The sequence below is a fragment of the Agelaius phoeniceus genome, chromosome 1 (assembly GCF_051311805.1).
Source record: "Agelaius phoeniceus isolate bAgePho1 chromosome 1, bAgePho1.hap1, whole genome shotgun sequence".
In the NCBI taxonomy this organism is placed as follows: Eukaryota; Metazoa; Chordata; class Aves; order Passeriformes; family Icteridae; genus Agelaius; species Agelaius phoeniceus.
This window is the reverse complement of record NC_135265.1, coordinates 128452911-128471078: the sequence shown is the minus strand read 5'-3', so window position 1 is coordinate 128471078 and position 18168 is coordinate 128452911. Positions and strand designations below refer to the sequence as shown.

The window sequence follows — 18168 nt, the reverse complement described above, 5'->3', positions numbered from 1 at the left end:
TGCAGAGCTGCAGTATATCCTACTCTGGTGAGGTTTTCTGCTGTTGAGAAGCAACAGCTCTTGAAATCAGCTGAGGTTATTCTCCAGGGCTTTTCTTTGGCACCATGGACAAAGAGGATCCTCACAGCACCTCCTGCCTTTCACAGTCCCTTCTTCAGGCCTCTAGGCTAGCTCTGCCAGCTCTCTGGTTTCATAGTAACTCAGGAAGGCCAGGAGATGGTGGGATATGAGAAACCAGCAAGGTTCTAATAGCAGATTCTAAATAATAATAGTGGGCTTTAAATGCAGATCCCTATTATCATGTTATAGGAGGAATTTTAGGATGTTGCACTGAAGTGTAACATCTAACTCCTTTTTTAAAGTGCTCTTCACTCTTTCCTGTCCCTGGAAGGACCATCAGAACAACCCTGACTGGCCTGACCTCTCTCACCATCAGTGGTGGATACAGTGTCTGAGAGTGGGGGCAGCACAGTGCCTGCCCCAATATACTGGCTAGCTGGGCAGAAGAAGTCTCCTTTCTAGAGAAACCTCGTTTACAGAGAATGAGCACCAAACATGTTGGATCCTCCCAAAGCAATGGCCATTGCATCTGACAACCAGTGTGTGGGGAAGATAATCAAGTTACAGGGATGGAAGGTCTGACAAGGAGAGGATACTCTGGGAGCTGCAGGTGAGAAAAGCTTGTGAACATCAGGGGTTGCCCAAACTTACACTGAAATGCAGTCACAGATCATTCTGAGTTGGAAGGGACCACAAGGACCATCGAGTCCAGCTCTTCAGTGAATGGCCCATGCAAGGACCCAACCCACAACCCTGGCATTGTCAGCACCATGTTCTGACTGACTGGCAGCTGCCCTGCCAGCCTGCACTTGCTGTCAGGCTGACATCTGCCTCCTAGCAGTCAGGGTGCACTTGTGATTCCATGGATGCTGCAGTGTCCTGCCCCCCGGCCCAGCCTGCCTGCCACTGCTGCTGCTGGGCAGGGGCAGCATGAGGAGTCTGCAGGGCTGAGGCCACAGGCCCTCCTCACACAGCGCAGCACACACAGCATTTTGCATGTGGGGAAAAGCTACCCCTGTTTCTCTAGCAGTGTCTTGGAGCACCTGTAAGCTGTCTGCAAGCTGCATTACTCCCTATAAGAAGCTGCAAGGCTGCTTGGGCCGTGTCTCCTGGCTGGTGGGGAGGCAAGGAGGTGTGTGGGCAGCCACTGCCATGCACAGCAGCTGCTCTGGGACACAGCGGCGCCTGGCAGAGCTCTGCTCCTCAGGCAGACTCTGTCAGCAGCAGGAAGAGCTTGTGAGATCTAGATCAGCCCAAAGCTGATCTGCAGGCAGGGGAAGAGGAAGAGGACCTGCAATCCAGGTGGATTTCTGATGCTGGGAGCCTGTGTGGAGCAGAGCAGGGCAGAAGCCTTTGTGCAATGAGCATTGGTGAGCTCAGCCTTTCTTTTGGTTGTGCAGCTTTCTCAGCAGCATGGGGATCTCCATGGGGAGCACATCAGGAGCATGGCAAAGGAGACACCCCACAGGTGACCTTCTCTATTCAGGTTAGGGTTAAGTGTAGGGATAGTGTTAGGATTATATCTATTGAGGGAAGAGGCTCTTTAAGGAGATACCTATGTAATTTTTATGAGTGTAAAGTCAGTGTTAAGAGTGAAAAGTCAGAGTTTAGGAGAAAATGAAAATTATGGATCAAACCAATAAAATTGCTGCAGCAGGAAGGAGGTTGTGTCTCTGTCCTCTGAGAATTGAATGCTGAATTCTTTTTGAACCAGTTAAGAAACTACTGTCTTGTTAGCCACGCTCCTCATATCTTTATGTGCTCCTGAACAGACTGTAAGGAATGACTTGAGTAATTACATTGTTGATATGACTGGATTGTTGCTAGCGTTGAGCTATTGTTAGGGTTAATGATAGATGAAAAAAGAGGGGTGTCGGGGGTAATTTCTGAAGTGTGTACTTCTGGACTGTGCCCACTTTTTTTTTTAACCTGACATGTAGACAGGATACATCACTAAGCTTTTTTATAACTAGAAAATGAGATACTAGGACAGAACCCAGTGTGTCCGATAACACATATGTTCAGATGTTTTCACCTGTGCTAGACTGATCTAAATTCAAATTTTCACATGAGGGGCTTAATGGAATAATTTTTTTTCCCTCTCACATGTATGTTTAGTGAAGGGAGTTGAAAATACCTGTAAAATGATCCTTGTAGGGGGATAGAATATAAGAAAATAAAGGCAGTCTAGAAAGTAATCTTATCCCTAAGAAGTTGCAGCTGGGCTAATTATTGAAGATTAGGAGCAGGCCTGACTTTAACAGGCCACTGCTGTAGCCAATAAGAAGAAGAGTGTTATAAAAGAGTGGATTGATTGGTTGATGGGGGTACTGGAGTTGCTTGGCTACTGTGAGAAGAGGGAAGAGGTAGAGGCACTGCCTATGAGAAACGTCAAGGAGGTGTGAAATGCCAGCAATATGGAACCCTTGCAATATAATAACAACAAATGGTGACCCCGTGGATTTGGGATAAAGGACTCAGATACTAAACTACATGACCCTGCAGTGATTTGGGAAAAGAACTTAAGTATTGACCAATGTGATCCCATGGTGATTCAGGAAAGAAGACTTAAACATTAAGCAATGTGATCCTATGGTGATCTGAGTAGAGAACTGAAAGAGGAAGAGCAATAAAACTGAAAGTGGAAGGAGAAAATTTACTAGAGCAACTGTGAGAACTGGAAAAGGAGTAGCTCTATTATTTAGTACAATGTGTTTATTGATTGGTGAAATGTATCAATTGCAGCTATTAATGTTTGTTAAGCATGAGTATAAAAGATTTTGAAGATAAGTACTTTGTAAACTGAGAAAAGCTGCAAAATTGAACCAACACTCAGAAATATATATATATCTGTACTGAAATATGTTATATGAAATATATATATATTTGTACAAAAATATATATATCTGTACTGTAATATGTACTGTAATACTGAGCATTTGTGTAATTATTAGTTCTGAATGAAATATATGAATGTGTCATAATGTTAATTTATTTGAACATGTTCTTCTAGAAATGCTGCAACTCTGTAATTAAAAGGAAAAGGGGGAATTGTAGGGGGATAGAATATAAGAAAATAAAGGTAGTATAGAAAGTAATCTTACCCCTAAGGACTTTCAGCTGGGCTAATTATTAAGGTTTAGGAGCAGGCCTGAATTTAACAGGCCACAGCTGTAGCCAATAAGAAGAGTGCCATAATAGAGTGGATTGGTTGGCTGAGGGGGAACTGGAGTTGGTTGGCTACTGTGAGAAGAAGGAAGAGTCAGTGCCTAGAGGAGCTGCCTGTGAGAAACATCAAGGAGGTATGAAACTCTAGCAATATGGAACCCTTGCAATATAATGGCAATAGAACTCTTGCAATATAATGACAACAGATCCTCATTCTGGGATACATTAATTTCTAAGATACTGGGTGAGTTAATGGGAAAGAAGGGAAGACAGTCTCCAGGCAGAATCAACTGGTCCCTGTGGAAAACCCAGACTATGTGCTGTCTCCCTCTTATCTTCCAGAAGCAGAGAGCGCCAACAAGGAGTGTCTGTCCTTGCCTGCCTACCATGGACTTCAGGAGTGCAAGAACAAAAGTGTTCAGTGGATACAGAGCTGAGAGGAAAGAATCCGAACTTTTTGGTGGGAAATGTACACACTGATGATGTTGTTTCAGCTGCATGGTCAACCTGAAAATGGGGAAGGGATATGTGCTAAAACTGGAAAACCCATGGGGAAAGCAGTGTAAATTCACTTTACAAGCCTCCCTTTTTCATATTGCTCCTTGAAGTTATAGGTTTTCTGGTCTTTACATCATTTTAATGCATTTGGTAATGACTATACATATGGATTTCAATTATCAAATTAAAAAAATCCATGCCAGAGGAAAAGTTATTTAAAAGCTTCTTAAAGCAATACTGGCCTTACCTAAACATTGTAACTTCTAGTTTCTTCACTTACTCCTTCTCTAATATTTTCTATTTTGATTTATGTGGGATTTTTACACTGCTTTCAGCTGCTTTTCAGTATATGCAAAGCTCAAACATTCTCTCACACCGAAGACTATTTGTTGCACCAACATCTCCATTCAGGTGCACTCAATGACAACGACATCCTATGGCTGGCATTTGCAGTGCTTTCAGAACCACAATACTGTGCTTAGATTGAAACTAACTTAATTTCATGAAGGAAAAAACATGTGGTAGATGTGATTGTAAGTGTAAGCAGAAGTTGGAAACTAATTGTTTAACAAGTCTCCACAATCTCATTTTAAAGGAACCAACAGATGTTAAAACAGTCCTATACCTAATATTGATTTGTTTTCCAGATGGTTCTTACTTAACTGTGTCTTATGATACATCAGTGAGTCACCAATATATTATTTATGAAAGCAGGATGCATTTAAGTTATCTTTAGAATGCAAGAGTACCTTACTAGAAATATAATATTTAGCAGTTCGTGCAAGGAATACAGAGTAGAGCAATTGCTGCTTATGAACCTCATTTTTACAAGGTAGAAAAGAGGCTAGTCATTTATGTGCTTGTATGGAGAGTGCAAAGCACTGCTAGAGCAAATATTGTGCTTTATCTACACTGGTGTTTGTGGCTAAAGAAAGTACACACATTAATCTTTATTTTTTGGTTTAGAAATGATTAATAATGAGGCAAGGTCTGAGTCATAGAACAACCAAAGAGCTATCGTACATGGAATTATAATGCAAGATTAATGTACATTACAGGGAAACTATGCAATTTTGGGCATTTCTGTTACAGAATGCTTAACAGTGACCTGCAGTGATTTTCAATGTCTTGTGACCTGATAGATGGAGCCACTACACAAACTGTTCTGGAAAAATTATTCTTGTGTTCTTCCCATGTCTGGCAGGATGTTGCATGTTCTAAAACATATTTTAATGCAACATGAAATACATTAACCACGGAAAGGCAGGTAAAAGGTGTGTAATTCTGCCAGTGTACGTCAAGATTTACAGGGAGTTGAAAGTATTCAAAAATAGTCTCCCAGTAGAACAACCTTGTAGTAAGGCACAAGATGAAGGGTTAAATGAGGGGAAATTGGTCCAAAGTGCCTTCCTATACACAGGACTGAGGATGAGTAGGAAGAAGGAAAAGTTGGTTGATTCTTTTTCATTGCTAGTGATGAAATAAAACCTGAGAAAAGAGCAGTCTTGAAAGAAGCATTTCTATAACTTAAAATCTCTAGAGGTTCTCAGCAATATGATTTTATCTTCCTGTATTTGAACCCTACAGAGCTGGCAGGGATTATTCTACATTGGGGGGTAATATTTCTACCTTTAAGCTGCATCTGTTTACTTGGAGGAATGTGAGTCTGAATGAATGAGAGCTGGTCTGGTGTGCATTGTATAGGAATGGTGCAATTGTATCTTTCTTTCTAAGTGGTTACCTCTGACACAACTAAAGAAAAAATGAATCTTCAGTGTTACCAGGACATTTTCCTCCCTATATACTGCTATTAAGATTAAAACAAGAATATAATGCTTGCTTGAAATTTGTGTAAAGGAGGGTTAAATATATTTTCTCTTGTGTCAAGTAGTTTCTGTTACTGAAGACTTAGAGCTCCATGCATATATAAAACAGAAAGTTACTGGAAATTATTGGTGTTTAGTAAATTCCAGTATGAATTATTCACTAATATAGTACCTATGTACTATAGGTAACATATAAAGTAACTTTACATACTGCTTCCACTGATCAAGACAGTAGGAAATCAGTCTTACAAGAGTAAAATTTGTTATTCATTTAAGGGACCACTGGAGCTATGATTCTATGATAATATATGAAACTATAATCCTTTAAAGTGGTGCCTTCAATAATTAAAAGTCATACTGTACAACTATCTGTTCACAGTATGTTGCTAGCAACTGGGTACCATGTTGTTTTCAGTTTGTACCATTTGCCAAACTTTAATTTTGGTCTGGCACAATATAGTAAGACTTAAATGGAGGTTGCTTTCTTTTCGAATTATTTAAGATAATTTATATGCTCTTGAGAACAAGCCAAGAACAAAAGTATACATTTTTGCACCTGAAGAAATCTGTCTCTAGAATTTAAAAATGAATCTGAAATTTGTCCCAGAAACCTTCGCATTAGGAACAGAATTTTGAAAAGCAGCCCACACCTGTCCTAGTTACAAACTATTCAAAATGTATATCTCATATATTCTGACTGCCAGAGCTACCCATTATTGAAATATGATCCCAATATTACCGGATGGAATGTGCCTGGGCTCGTCCAGCCCTTGCTGCTGGGCCAAAGGCGGCAGCTGTGGTGTTTCACCTCAGAGACACCCCTGGCTGGCTGGATGCTGCAGCTGGCACTTGGAACAAGTCCCGGCAAGTAGGAACTCAAGTTTACCTCTGGTGGAAAGGCTTTAGGCGAGGTGAAGAGGAGAAGGAGATGGATTCTGCCATAGGGTTTAATCCAGAGTTTTATTCCAGGGTCACAGATCTGAATCTTGTAACAGCTACAATAGAATCCTGACTGCATGGTCCCGTGTCTTTTTAAGCCAAGGGGAAGGGGCAGGTGTGCCACCAACCAGGTGGGAGGGGGGCAGTCTCAGAGGACAATGACACCTAGGTAGCCCAATGACCCCAGGGCTGAGAAGCATCTTTGGAACTTGACCAACCAGATGATGCCCTTGCTGGAATGTTAAGATTGATGGACAGCACTTAGCAAGGGGAAGGGAGAGGTTGGTACACCTGAGGGACTGGGAAAGGTGAAACAGGATACTGCTTCACACCACAACATCCCATAAATTGTCCAAGTATTTAATATCTCCAGGTGAACCAATTAATATTAAATTTCTCAGATTCAGAACTCTTGGTGCTACTGCCTATTCTGACTCCAGGGAGACAACTGGGAGCAAGAGGCTTTTTCCCAAGGGCACTTCTGATCTTTTCCAAGATCTAGAATGCCATTGAAGGATACTGCCTTAGAGAACCATAGATGGAATATGACTAGGAACTGCAGAATAGGATAAAGGAACAACTGTAAACTGGAGAAACAGCTGTGGCTTCTGCATTTGAGAACTTCTAGAAAAAAAGCCTTCTGAGGAGGAAGAGGAAACAATTCAAAAATGGATGTCTCCCACTTCTTTCATATGAATGGATGAGGAACTTAGTGCTCAAAATTTTTATGTTCTCCTTGAAGAAAAGATATATATATATATACAAACACACATTCTGTGAAATATTATGTATTTGTAACTTGCTTGCATCCAGGTCTCTAGCCATTCTTGGAAAGAGAAAGAAAAATGTTTGGCTGACATTTAATTGGCATGCACAAAGAGTTAAAATACAAGTTGTCACTAAGTAGAAGATTGTCGTAGTTCCTTCAGGGTTGAATCTGGGAATGTGCTGGGCTTTGTGCAACTGTCTGTACTGAAAAGGGAGAGAGCAAGGCTTGCAGCATTTGCTGTGAGATTTTACTAAATAATGCAGTGGACTAGATTCATGTTTCAAATCCATGATTACCTTCATGTGTGACATGAAAAAAACATGATATTGCATGAAAGGTGTAAAACACTGAGACCTCAGCTTTAAAACAGGCACTGGATAAAGATACAACTGTAACTACTGCAAAGATGCTTTAAGTGTCTCAGTACTGGCATTTTGTTAGCATTAATAGAATTTTAGTTTACGGTGGATATCATCTTCAAACCAATGTACCTTGTTGCCAATATATAGCTTATCACTATGCAAGTCTTGCATTTATGCTACAAAGTTTAGTAAGGTTTTGAAAAGGCAGGAAGCTTCCTGATGATCATGTAAATAAGGTCTTCTGACTCTGAGCTGTTAGTTTTGCAACATCCATTCTCATATTTTAGGTGTGCTTGATGAAGCTGAATTATACTGCATAAACTGCTGATCTTTCATCTTTGGTTCACTGATTCAAGCCTGAAATGAGTTGCTGAGTAAAGTGAAGGTTTTTTCAGGTCAGGCCATATTGCATAACAATGGAAAGTTGCTCATGCCAGAATCTCTGCATGTAAACTGTCGAGACAGAGTAAACACAGAGGGTCCCCACAGGTTTTGTTTTTTCCTTATTTGTCAGGACTGAAGCCTTCTTCTCCCCGCTTTCAGCGCTGTTTTCAATGGCAGCGGTATTACAGCTATCACAGCTACATTGATTCCTTCATCCTGCTGTCATCAGCGTATAGCAATACTTTCCTTCATAGCAGTATTTGAGTTCTTAGAGAAGTGGCTTCTTTTTATCAGTAGTGTTAAGGCTTAGGGGTATCTTGAGAGTGTATCAGATGAGCTTTTGTTGAAAGCCAATATAATGACAAAATTATACACAGGAATTACTCCGTGCAAATTTGCAACTGAACAGTGTAAATGTCTTACATGGGCCTGCTCTCCTTCCAGGTTACTCTCAGGATGCTCTCTATAACTCTTCAGCAGTTTCTGCTCTTTGAATATTGTTGCTATCCTGTAAAGCAAACCCAGGTGAATTAGGAGACAGTACCCTTATTTTGTACACCACTGCTGGGATAAATTAATCATGCTGCCTGAGAAATCAACTACTCTTCTCTTTCCTGAAGCATTGATTTAGAGCCAGGCTTTAGCCAGGCTATTGGTTAAAATGTAGCTATTTTGAAGGAGAAAGATGTGAGATCAAAGCAAATGCATGCTCTGCACTGAGCTTACAGACTGTGGGTGCAAGGAAAACTTGACTGTGGAGAGTCATGCTCGGTGTCTTCCTCCAGGAGCCTCAGCCTGCTATGCCACCTTACTCATCCTCATGCCCAGATGTGCAGAAACCACATGCAAACCTGGATTTTGGTTATCTTCACCAGGACAGTGTCTTGAGACAGGGAAATTCACTCCTCAGACTAGACTTGGATACCTTTGTTCTAGTTACCTACAGTATCTTGGGCTTTTCAAGGCGGTTGGTAGTGTTGATGTTCCCTGGGCCAATGGAAGTGTCAAGTTGATCAGCAAAGTCTGTACACCTGAAACTTGCTCCACTGTGCCTTTATGGTGTATTGCTAATGCACCTAATGCTCCTAGATCACAGTGGATTTGTGGCACTGGGTGACTGTACAGTGTTTGCCACCTCAGATAGACAACAGTAGGCCCTACATTATCTACCTCTTCAGAGACACATAGTAGCATTAAAGAATCATAGAATTGCCTGCATTGGGAAAGACTTCTAAGATTGAATCCCACTGTTAACCAAACGCTTCCAAGTCAACCTCTAAACCATGTCTCTAAACACCACATCTGCGCATCTTTTAAATACCATTGTAATGGCAACTCAACCACTTCCCTGGGTAACCTGTTACAATTCCTGGCAATCCCTTCCATGAAGTTGTTTTTCCATTTCAAACTTCATGTGACTTGACTTGAGGCCATAACCTCTTGTCCTATTGCTTGTTACTTGGGAGAAGAGACCCAAAGCTCACCTTGCTATATAGCCTGGCAGATTGAGACTATGCTAAGGTGTTCCTATATAGCCAGGCAGATTGAGACTGTGCTAAGGTGTTCTCTGAGCCTCCTTTTCTCCAGGGTAAAACACTCCAGCTCCATTAGGTGCTCCTTGTTAAGACTTGTGTCTGAGCTGATGGCGCTTGTCTTCTCTAGGACTTTATCATCCTTATGCAGATGACCGCAGGCCACACAGAAGTTCAGGGTTAATAAGTATGTGAAGCATGTGGACTGTAGACTTCACCCAAGGGAAGATTTGGTTTCTACTTCACTACAGTCCTGTGGGAACAGATCGAGTAGCAGTTCTTCTGAAGCTCAAAGACCCCACAGTGTGCCTTGCATTCAAATGCACATGTCACTGTTGAACAAGTTAGCAAGAAAAGCTGTTCTGAGCAGATAGGGATGCAACAAAGGGAAGCAGCTGTAGGCTCTCTAAGAAAACACACACAGGCTTGCTTGTGCTGCACTATTTAAGCTGTATTTCGTTGCTTGTGAGAACATCCAACTTGTTCACACTTACCAACACTGTTCAAGGACAGGTGTGTGAGACCCATTGTAACACCCCAAAAGATTTAAATGCAAGGGTGTTTACTGAGGTTTCTTTACTCTGGGTTAAGCACACAGGAAAAGCACCCACCAGATATTCTCAAGAGGTCAAAATTATACAGAATTGTACTGGCAAAATATAGAATATAGAATTTTGTTTTTCTTCATTTATTTTTAAACAAAAATGTTGAATAGATTAGGGATAAATAATATAGATTTCAAATCAATCTTTGTAGGAAACCTCTATTACACATTACCATTTTCTCTTTGCAACCCCATTTTAAAAGCTTTGAATCCATTTAATGTTTTCAGGCTAAGTTAATAACTGAGATTCTTGTTTCCTAATAAAAATGTGAAATACTTTTAGGGCAAATACATGACAGAGTTATTCAAAAAGAAAACATTACTTATATTATTTATCAACTAAATCCATAATCTAGGAAAAATATAAAGTTTAAAAACTTTTATTTTTCATAAAATAAAGTTGATATTACAAAGAGGGGAGTAAAATTATTTATTAATGATGATGTCAAACATTCTATCATTTGGCTAGGATTGAGATTTGATGGGTCGTTTGCCCTTTTAAAATATTGGTATAAGATTTTTGCAGTTCTTTGTAATTTCCCCTGTGTTTTAGGCTTTATTAAAAGTCAACATACAGGGCTGAGAAAGATTATTTGATGATTCCTTTTTGGTGGTTTTAAATGCATGTGTTTCAGGTCTCTTGGTATAAAAAGAAGGCAAGAGAAAAAAAAGGATTTACAGGTTGCTGCTTTCACATTCTTCAGGAGACTGTTGGAATGGAACTTTTCAATTCCATCTTAAATCAGCTCAGTCTTCTCTCCTACTTACAGTGTTGGGGTATGCTGGCTACAATCAGCTCTAGCTCTTCTCTGTTATTATAAACCCTTTCCCCACCATCCAACCAGATATTCTACCAGTTAAAGGGGTTCAAAACTAATTGTTCAGTAACTTGTCCGGATAACACTTGTGTCACTTCATTCTTTGTATTCAAATAGTAAAAAAAAAACCAATCTGTATACCTGTATTAAATATTATGTATTATACAGTGTACCTGTATTTCTTTATTCTGGAAAAGGAATAAGGCTCAAACAGGAGGGGATCTGTAAGTGACTTTTTAAGAGGAAGCACAACACTCTTCACATAGCCATGAGAGAGGACAGGTTCTATGTAGAAAAAAACCCACAGCTGATCCTCCTCAAATAAATTTCACACCTGAATCTTATTTCCTTTTTTAGGCAACGTGAGACCAAGTTTTAAGACTTTTCTATATCATTCTACATTATCTGAGTAACCTCCCACTAAAATGGCACATCCATCCACAGCACAGAAATCTGACAGCTTATTGAAATGAATTGCTATTAACTCTTCCTGCATGTGCATCAGTGACACCAAACAGCATGACCTGAGACTACTATTATATGCTTTAATTTGGAAGTATCATACTGAGCTCCATCTTCCACTACATTTCTACCCAGGCTTCTGATAAAACAATCTAATCAGCTAAAACAAGATTACATGGTAACAGTAGATGCATAGCATGAACATTTTATCCCTTAATAATTTCTTTATTAAACTAATTTTGTTTCTCTCATTAATCTCATTGAAAATTGTTCTGCAATAAAGAAAGGATGTAATTGCTTCAGTCTCTTCAGTTGCCATATCTTCATTTGAAAAAGCCTTTCCCTCTGTGTTCCTTCTGGCTACTTAAATAGAAGGCAAGCTGAGAGAAAACAGGTTTTGTATGTCTTATTATAAACCTTTTAAAAAATGCAATAAAGAGAATTTAAGTATTTTTCACACATCCTCAGCCCTGGTTTTTAAGGTTTTAATGTGCAAGCTTAAGGCTCCTCCCATTATGTGTATTTTGATCCTGTCAGTAATTTCTTAGCGAAGATCTTTGCATTATCTGCACCTCCTGGCAATGAGACAAGCCTCAAATTATAGACTTTCAGTTGCCTGACTATTGAATGAAGTCTGAGCCCTGAACTGTGAAGAAGACAGGCCAAAATAGAATTTATTGAGCCCAAAATGTTAATAGGTAATTTGTTTAAAATAACTAAGATAAGAAATACTTAATATCACAGCTGAATGTTCCTCTGTACACCCATCACTCTTTCTGCATAGATGGAACCTCTTTCCCACCTCTCAGAAGAGTGCCCTGAGCAGCAGAGGCAGCCTGGTGCTCTGGAATAAGACTCCTCTGCAAGACTATTTTGCTTGCAAATGATAATTAAATACTCATCTTGTGTATTTTGGAGAGCAAGTAGAAGTGAGTTTTCCTCCAGCCTGTTGATAAGGAAATTTGTGCAGAAAGGAGAGAAACTCATGTTGTGCACTCTTCTCCAATACTTACTTAATCTGAAATACTTGTGGATTCCTTAGCTGCAAGTATCCCCCTTCCCAGATGAATACCATCATTAGAGCAGTGAATGACATTCCCATCCTCACTGAACAGTCCATTGAGCTGCTGCTTTTTTCATGCAAAATGAAACATCTTCTGCAAAAGAGACAAACACAGCACTTCACCTTAGACTACTCAGGAGTCTGATTGCTGGATATTATCCTACAGGGAAGTGGGAGACAGGGATTTAAGATCTGTCAGGCAGAGGAGGCAATTAGATCATAGATTTTTGGGTGAACACTCAAGAGTTTGAAAACAACTTGAGAGATGACAATACCTCTTTGTCTTGCAGCTGTATTCTTGTGTAAACCTAATCTGTTCAGGTTTTAAATTGTTTCTTCACCCAAATAAAAGAAACATGCTATGTCTGTGAATCCTGGGAGAATTTGTGTAGAGAAACTCAAGACTGCAGTGGCTGAAAAAACATTTCTGTTCATTTCCAGAACAGATCTGTAGGTTTAAAGGGCCACTACTATCAAAACCTTTGGTAATGAGGGAGTTTGATCATGATCAGGATTTGGCAGTAGCATAGTGAAAATAATTAAGAACAAGATTTTTAGAAACTTTTATCACAAGCCTGCCTTCATTTTGCTGCATTCCAAACTCTAAACTTAGAAACAAAGTAAGAAAACGCTGTTTATTCCTATAGAGTAATTGTGAAGTATTGAAATGCTTCACGGTAATGAAATTCCATAATGAATATCATAAATAAAAATTTCTAAAGTAACTTCCTGTAGATAGCATGTCCTATTCAGTGCAGTGCATACTGTGTTTGTTTCTCTTATGGTATTTCAGAACCAGCCCTTATTGAGCGCCTTAAGTTTATTATGAAGTTTTCTCAATAAATTTGTATTGACACCCTGTAAATCCTTGACTTAATTTTTCTTATGGAGCTAGTTCTAAAAGCTGTAGAATTCATTATAACTGTCAATACATCTGTTGTAAAGTTCAACCACACATATTACTAACCATCTGAAATGGTTCTATAGATTTGTGACTTTCAAGAGTAATACTAAACATGTAAATCTCATGTTAACCAGTGTGCAGCACGAAAGGCTGTTAAGAATGACATTGAGAACAATATTCTCAGAGGTTTACAAAACCTTATCGTGTGTTAGCTTGTTCTCTACATTTTAAGGCAGATAAATCTCCCTCTTGCCATCTGTTAGTGGGTGAGGGAATCAGGCAATGGGCCATGAATTCTTTGTACTTCAGCTACCAAACCACCTCCCCAGTCTCCTCTTACCAACCACGACTCTTTCTACTTCTGTGCTGCAAATATGCTACAGGTCTGAGTGCAGCACAGGAAGGGGGAAACAAGTTTATGTGGCTATATTCTTTATTTCCACCATTGAGGGTGTGTTGCATCCCACAGTTCTAAAACAATTTGTTAGGTTCACTGTAGGAAATGAAGCTTTTTTTACCTAGTGAAAAGAATTCCAAACTATGTAAGTGCAGAGGTACATCACAGGTAACCCTCAAAACAAATATACCCTTTCTGTGACTATCCTCTTAGATGGCATTTGTCCTCACTCCATCACATGTTTGTCTGATTCACATTCCTGCACCAGAATGGTATTTACTGACTGCACTGTATTCAAGCTCATCCAGTGAACAGATCCACTATACTCGCAAATCAGTCACTGGGAAATGTTGTCTTGAAGTGTATACATCTTTAAAATACACCATGCTCCTGTCAGTAATCTGATAAAATGTCATTGATTATATTCAGGGGAATATGTTATTTGAGACAATATGATCACCTAGTCCTTGTGAAAACTATCATCTTTCTTTCCAGAAACAGGGAAGAGTATGATGTGGAAACATAAGAAATATCTGATTTATTCTCTGGTTCCCTGAAAATCTTAAGTAGTGCTTTTTATCTTCAAATGAGTGATAGAGTTGAGGATTAACTTTGGATATAATCTCTATTTTACCCATTGTCCATGGGCAAGAAATCTATATTGTCACAAGAATTCAGCATTACATACAAAGGAGTTAAAATTATATTTCTGCTGCAGGAGTGAAGGTTGTGGTGCCCTTGTGTTTCCTCACAGTTTGTTTTGTAAATGAAATTTATTCAATTGCAGCCTTGCTCTGTCCATTCCTCTCTGTCTGTGCTTTTTGAAAACTTCCAATGCAGGAAAATAGCACTAGTTTAAGAAAGGTGACTTTTATGACATATCCAAGCAGAATGACTAAGGAGAAAAAAAATGGCTATAGTGTCACTCCATGATTTACCAAATGTCAGAGAATCCAGAAATGAGAGCATAGTTAAAAATCTTGTATATGATAGCAAATGCTTCACTCAGATCTCATTCCTTAATTCACAGTAGACATAAATCCATAGGAAATCAGGCTTTGGATTTTTCTTCAGCACTATTTGCTTGGTTTACTTTGAATTTTTAAGAAAGTCTATCAGAAAAGCCAAAGAACATTACATACTTAGAGAAAGTTGGGAAATAAATGACAAGAAAGTACTAATATCCATTTTAATTTTGTCTAAAAAGTATAATTAATATTAAACCTCTTCTCATTGTGGTCTTCACTGTTATCTATACACAGTATTCAGGGCATGCTGGGATCTGAAGATTTGAGGTTAGGTAATCTCTGTCACAATGAGTTGCTTTAAAGACATTGGACATCCATTCATGTAGTGTTTATTATCTGAATTTGAACAGTCCTGGAGGAAGCACTGGTGAAAAGAACTCTGGAATGACTAATTTATATTAACTGGATATTTTAAGATTTTTTAAAATCTTGCATTTTGCCATCAGGGGGAAAAAATTACAGTTCCAGGGAACATTTATAAGTTGGTTTAAATATGAAAATATTACAGGAAATATCCTGAGCTTTCAACCCTAAAGCATATCTAACAAAACCATTGGCTATAATTCAGTTTTGCAGAAGTGTTCTGAGGAAGCATCTCATCATTCAAACACATCACAAAAAAAGAGTGAATTTGGAAGTAGGCATTCATACAGCTATGCCTCTATACTTACACCACCATACTCTGTATCTCTTGATAGCTCCTGTGAAGACCCCACTAAATGGTAGGAGAGTCCCCCAAAGCTAACTACATTCATCCATCATTCCCATACACCTGGGAAATGTGAACTGCCCAAACACATCTGCCTCTTTGGCAGGTGTGAACAACAGACATGGTAACTGCCACATCCAAATGACAACCTTCGAATTTGCACTTCAAAGGAAAAATCAGGAAAGCTTTACCTGGACTCTTTCCATTATCTAACATTAAAGGTCCTTCTAGGCTTAAAGCCTTTTGCTTCACCTATGTTTGATTCCCAAACCATGGGTAACAAACCAGCCCTGCCTCAAAATACTTTGTTTCTGTGGGATTTTTAACTCAGAGCAGCTTTTGACTGCAGCATGTTTGCATCAGGTGGCTTGGGACCTACAGGGGTAAAGGGCAGATCTGTATGAGTCCTGGGCAGGGAATTGTTTCTTGAATGAATAGATTTATTGTGTTAGATTTATGAAAGAGAAAAAAACCCAAAATCATGTATATATTGTGTTAGCATAGTGTAATTTTGCTTTGGGAAGAAAATACTGAGATTATTCCTTATTTTAACTAGCTCATTCTAGAAGAGAGTTCACCATTTTAGAAAAGAGTTCACCATACTGCACAGAATTACATTTTCATTTACTGTGAGGATTACAGCTCCTTCCTGATATCTCTCCCTGGAGCTTTTCACTGGTTTGCTTAAGTGGTTCCCCTCATTTGTGAACGTCATCCTCGGGCTGCAAACTCTTCCAGTGGGGAACTCTCTGTGGGAATTATGAGCATCTAACACAGGGCTATGAACTCTGGAGGACACCTTAAGACTGGTAGTGTACAATATGGGTGTTACACACACATACACACATTGAAATAGGCCTCAGCAGCTTAGTTAAAAACATAGAGGAAGCCCATGTTACAAAAGGAGTTTGAATTCAAATCACCAGAATGCTCCAAAATTCTGGGGTTGTTATTGTTGTTTTTTGGTTTTGTTTGGTTTGGTTTGGTTTGCTTTGGCTTTTTTTTTACTGTCAGTCAGTATATTCTGATCTGATCAAGGCATTTTATCATTGATGTCTCATGTCCCTCAACCTGACTAGTTTTAGTTTAAAATCACTTCCAAAGTATTTGGCCACCCAGTGGTATCGTCAGAGTCCAGCTCTCACAAGAATTAATTAAATAGCAAACAGGAATAGTCCATGACAACATTTTCAGTTGGGTTACTTTCTGTTGAAGGCTGATGAGGATTTCACTTCAGTAAAGAGAACTGAACTCAATCATAATAGAATTTAAGTTTGAATTTGAGAATAGTTGGGATATAATAAAATAAACTACTTGCAGGAAAAAAAAAAAAAGAATATTCAACAGCTTCTCTGTGTGTGCTATTTTCAATCCCTTTTCAGAATTCACAGGTTTTTTAGAGTTGTATACATCCTTTCATTTTCTTCACAAAGGAGCAAAAAAACAAACCAACAAATTATACCCAGAGGCAGAAAAATATAAACCCTAATGAGAGTTAGAGCCTTAAGATGAAAATGAGCAGAGATTCCAGCATGCTTTATAATTTATAGCAATGAAATTTCTGATTTACAATATTAGTATCATATATAAAATTTTAATCAAAAATTGATTTGGTTCACAATCTCTTCCCCATGTTGACCAATCTCCCAGGAACTTAAGTAATGCAATTTTTGACCAGGGCTGCCTAGAGGACAGAAACACAGGAAATGAAAGACCTCTCCAGTCATTGGTTTCCAACCTTGGCTTTATAAGCAGAAAGGTTGCACAATCCTGTCCATGAAATTTCCTGAAACTTATTGCTTTGTCATACAAGGATCCTCTTCTCTTTTTATTGTGTATGTACATATAGCTGATATTTAGTGATTTATTCCTCTACCAACATTTGCCCTCAGAGAAAGAAGTTGTTCTTCCTCTTGTTAATGACAATTCCTCTTGTATATTTAGGGGAAACAAAATCTCTCCTCTCAGCCTCTGCTTTGCAAAGCTAAACAAGCTAAACTGCTCTTCCTTTTTTCACTCAGTGAACATTCCATCTTCCTGGTAAAACTTTGCAATACCTATTCCACTTTACATCACTAATTATTATCAAAGAGTGAGTTGGTTATATTTATGAATTTAGGTGAGGACATGCAAAAATCAGAAATAGAGAAGATCTGTTAGACCTATATTTGCATTACTTTTCAGGTTTTTGCCCCCTGGGATGTTTCCTACCAATATGTCTTTTCTGAAATATCTCCAAAAATGATTTTTCTTCAATTAAAAGCTCAATCAAAATATATAAATCAGAAATAAACCTATAATCAGGAGGCAATCCCCCATGATCATCAATTTACAGATAAAAATTATGTTTTGCTTTTGGAACTCACAAGTGAGCAAGGATTGAAGACAAACCTGAATAGAACTGATGTTTTTCTAAAAATTTCTATAATTTTGTATACTTTAAACTTTATTTTGCCTGTAAGAGCAGAAATTATACTTCAGTCTCTTGTACAGAAACTTTCTTTGAGTTAAAAATAAATAGTATATGATGTTTTAGGATATAAAAGAACAATAGTAACACAGGTATTTGTTTTACAAAGCCACACAAATTTTCTATCCCCCCTTTTTGGAATTTACAACAATGCAATTGGTAATTGTATATCACA

At 38.7% G+C, this 18168-nt stretch overlaps 1 protein-coding gene across 6 annotated transcripts in view; it reads left to right on the top strand.

The window, feature by feature from the left end:
* OXR1 (oxidation resistance 1) overlaps window positions 1-18168 on the top strand; it is a 355773-nt gene that overhangs the window by 60962 nt on the left and 276643 nt on the right. For 4 of the 6 annotated variants that reach the window (XM_077186970.1, XM_077186984.1, XM_077186998.1 and 1 more), the window contains exon 5: window positions 3571-3688. The exons of the other annotated variants lie outside the window; for them this stretch is intronic. In XM_077186970.1, coding sequence (XP_077043085.1) covers window positions 3571-3688 — 118 coding nt within the window. The remainder of the gene's footprint in view (window positions 1-3570; window positions 3689-18168) is intronic. 6 annotated transcript variants of the gene reach the window in all.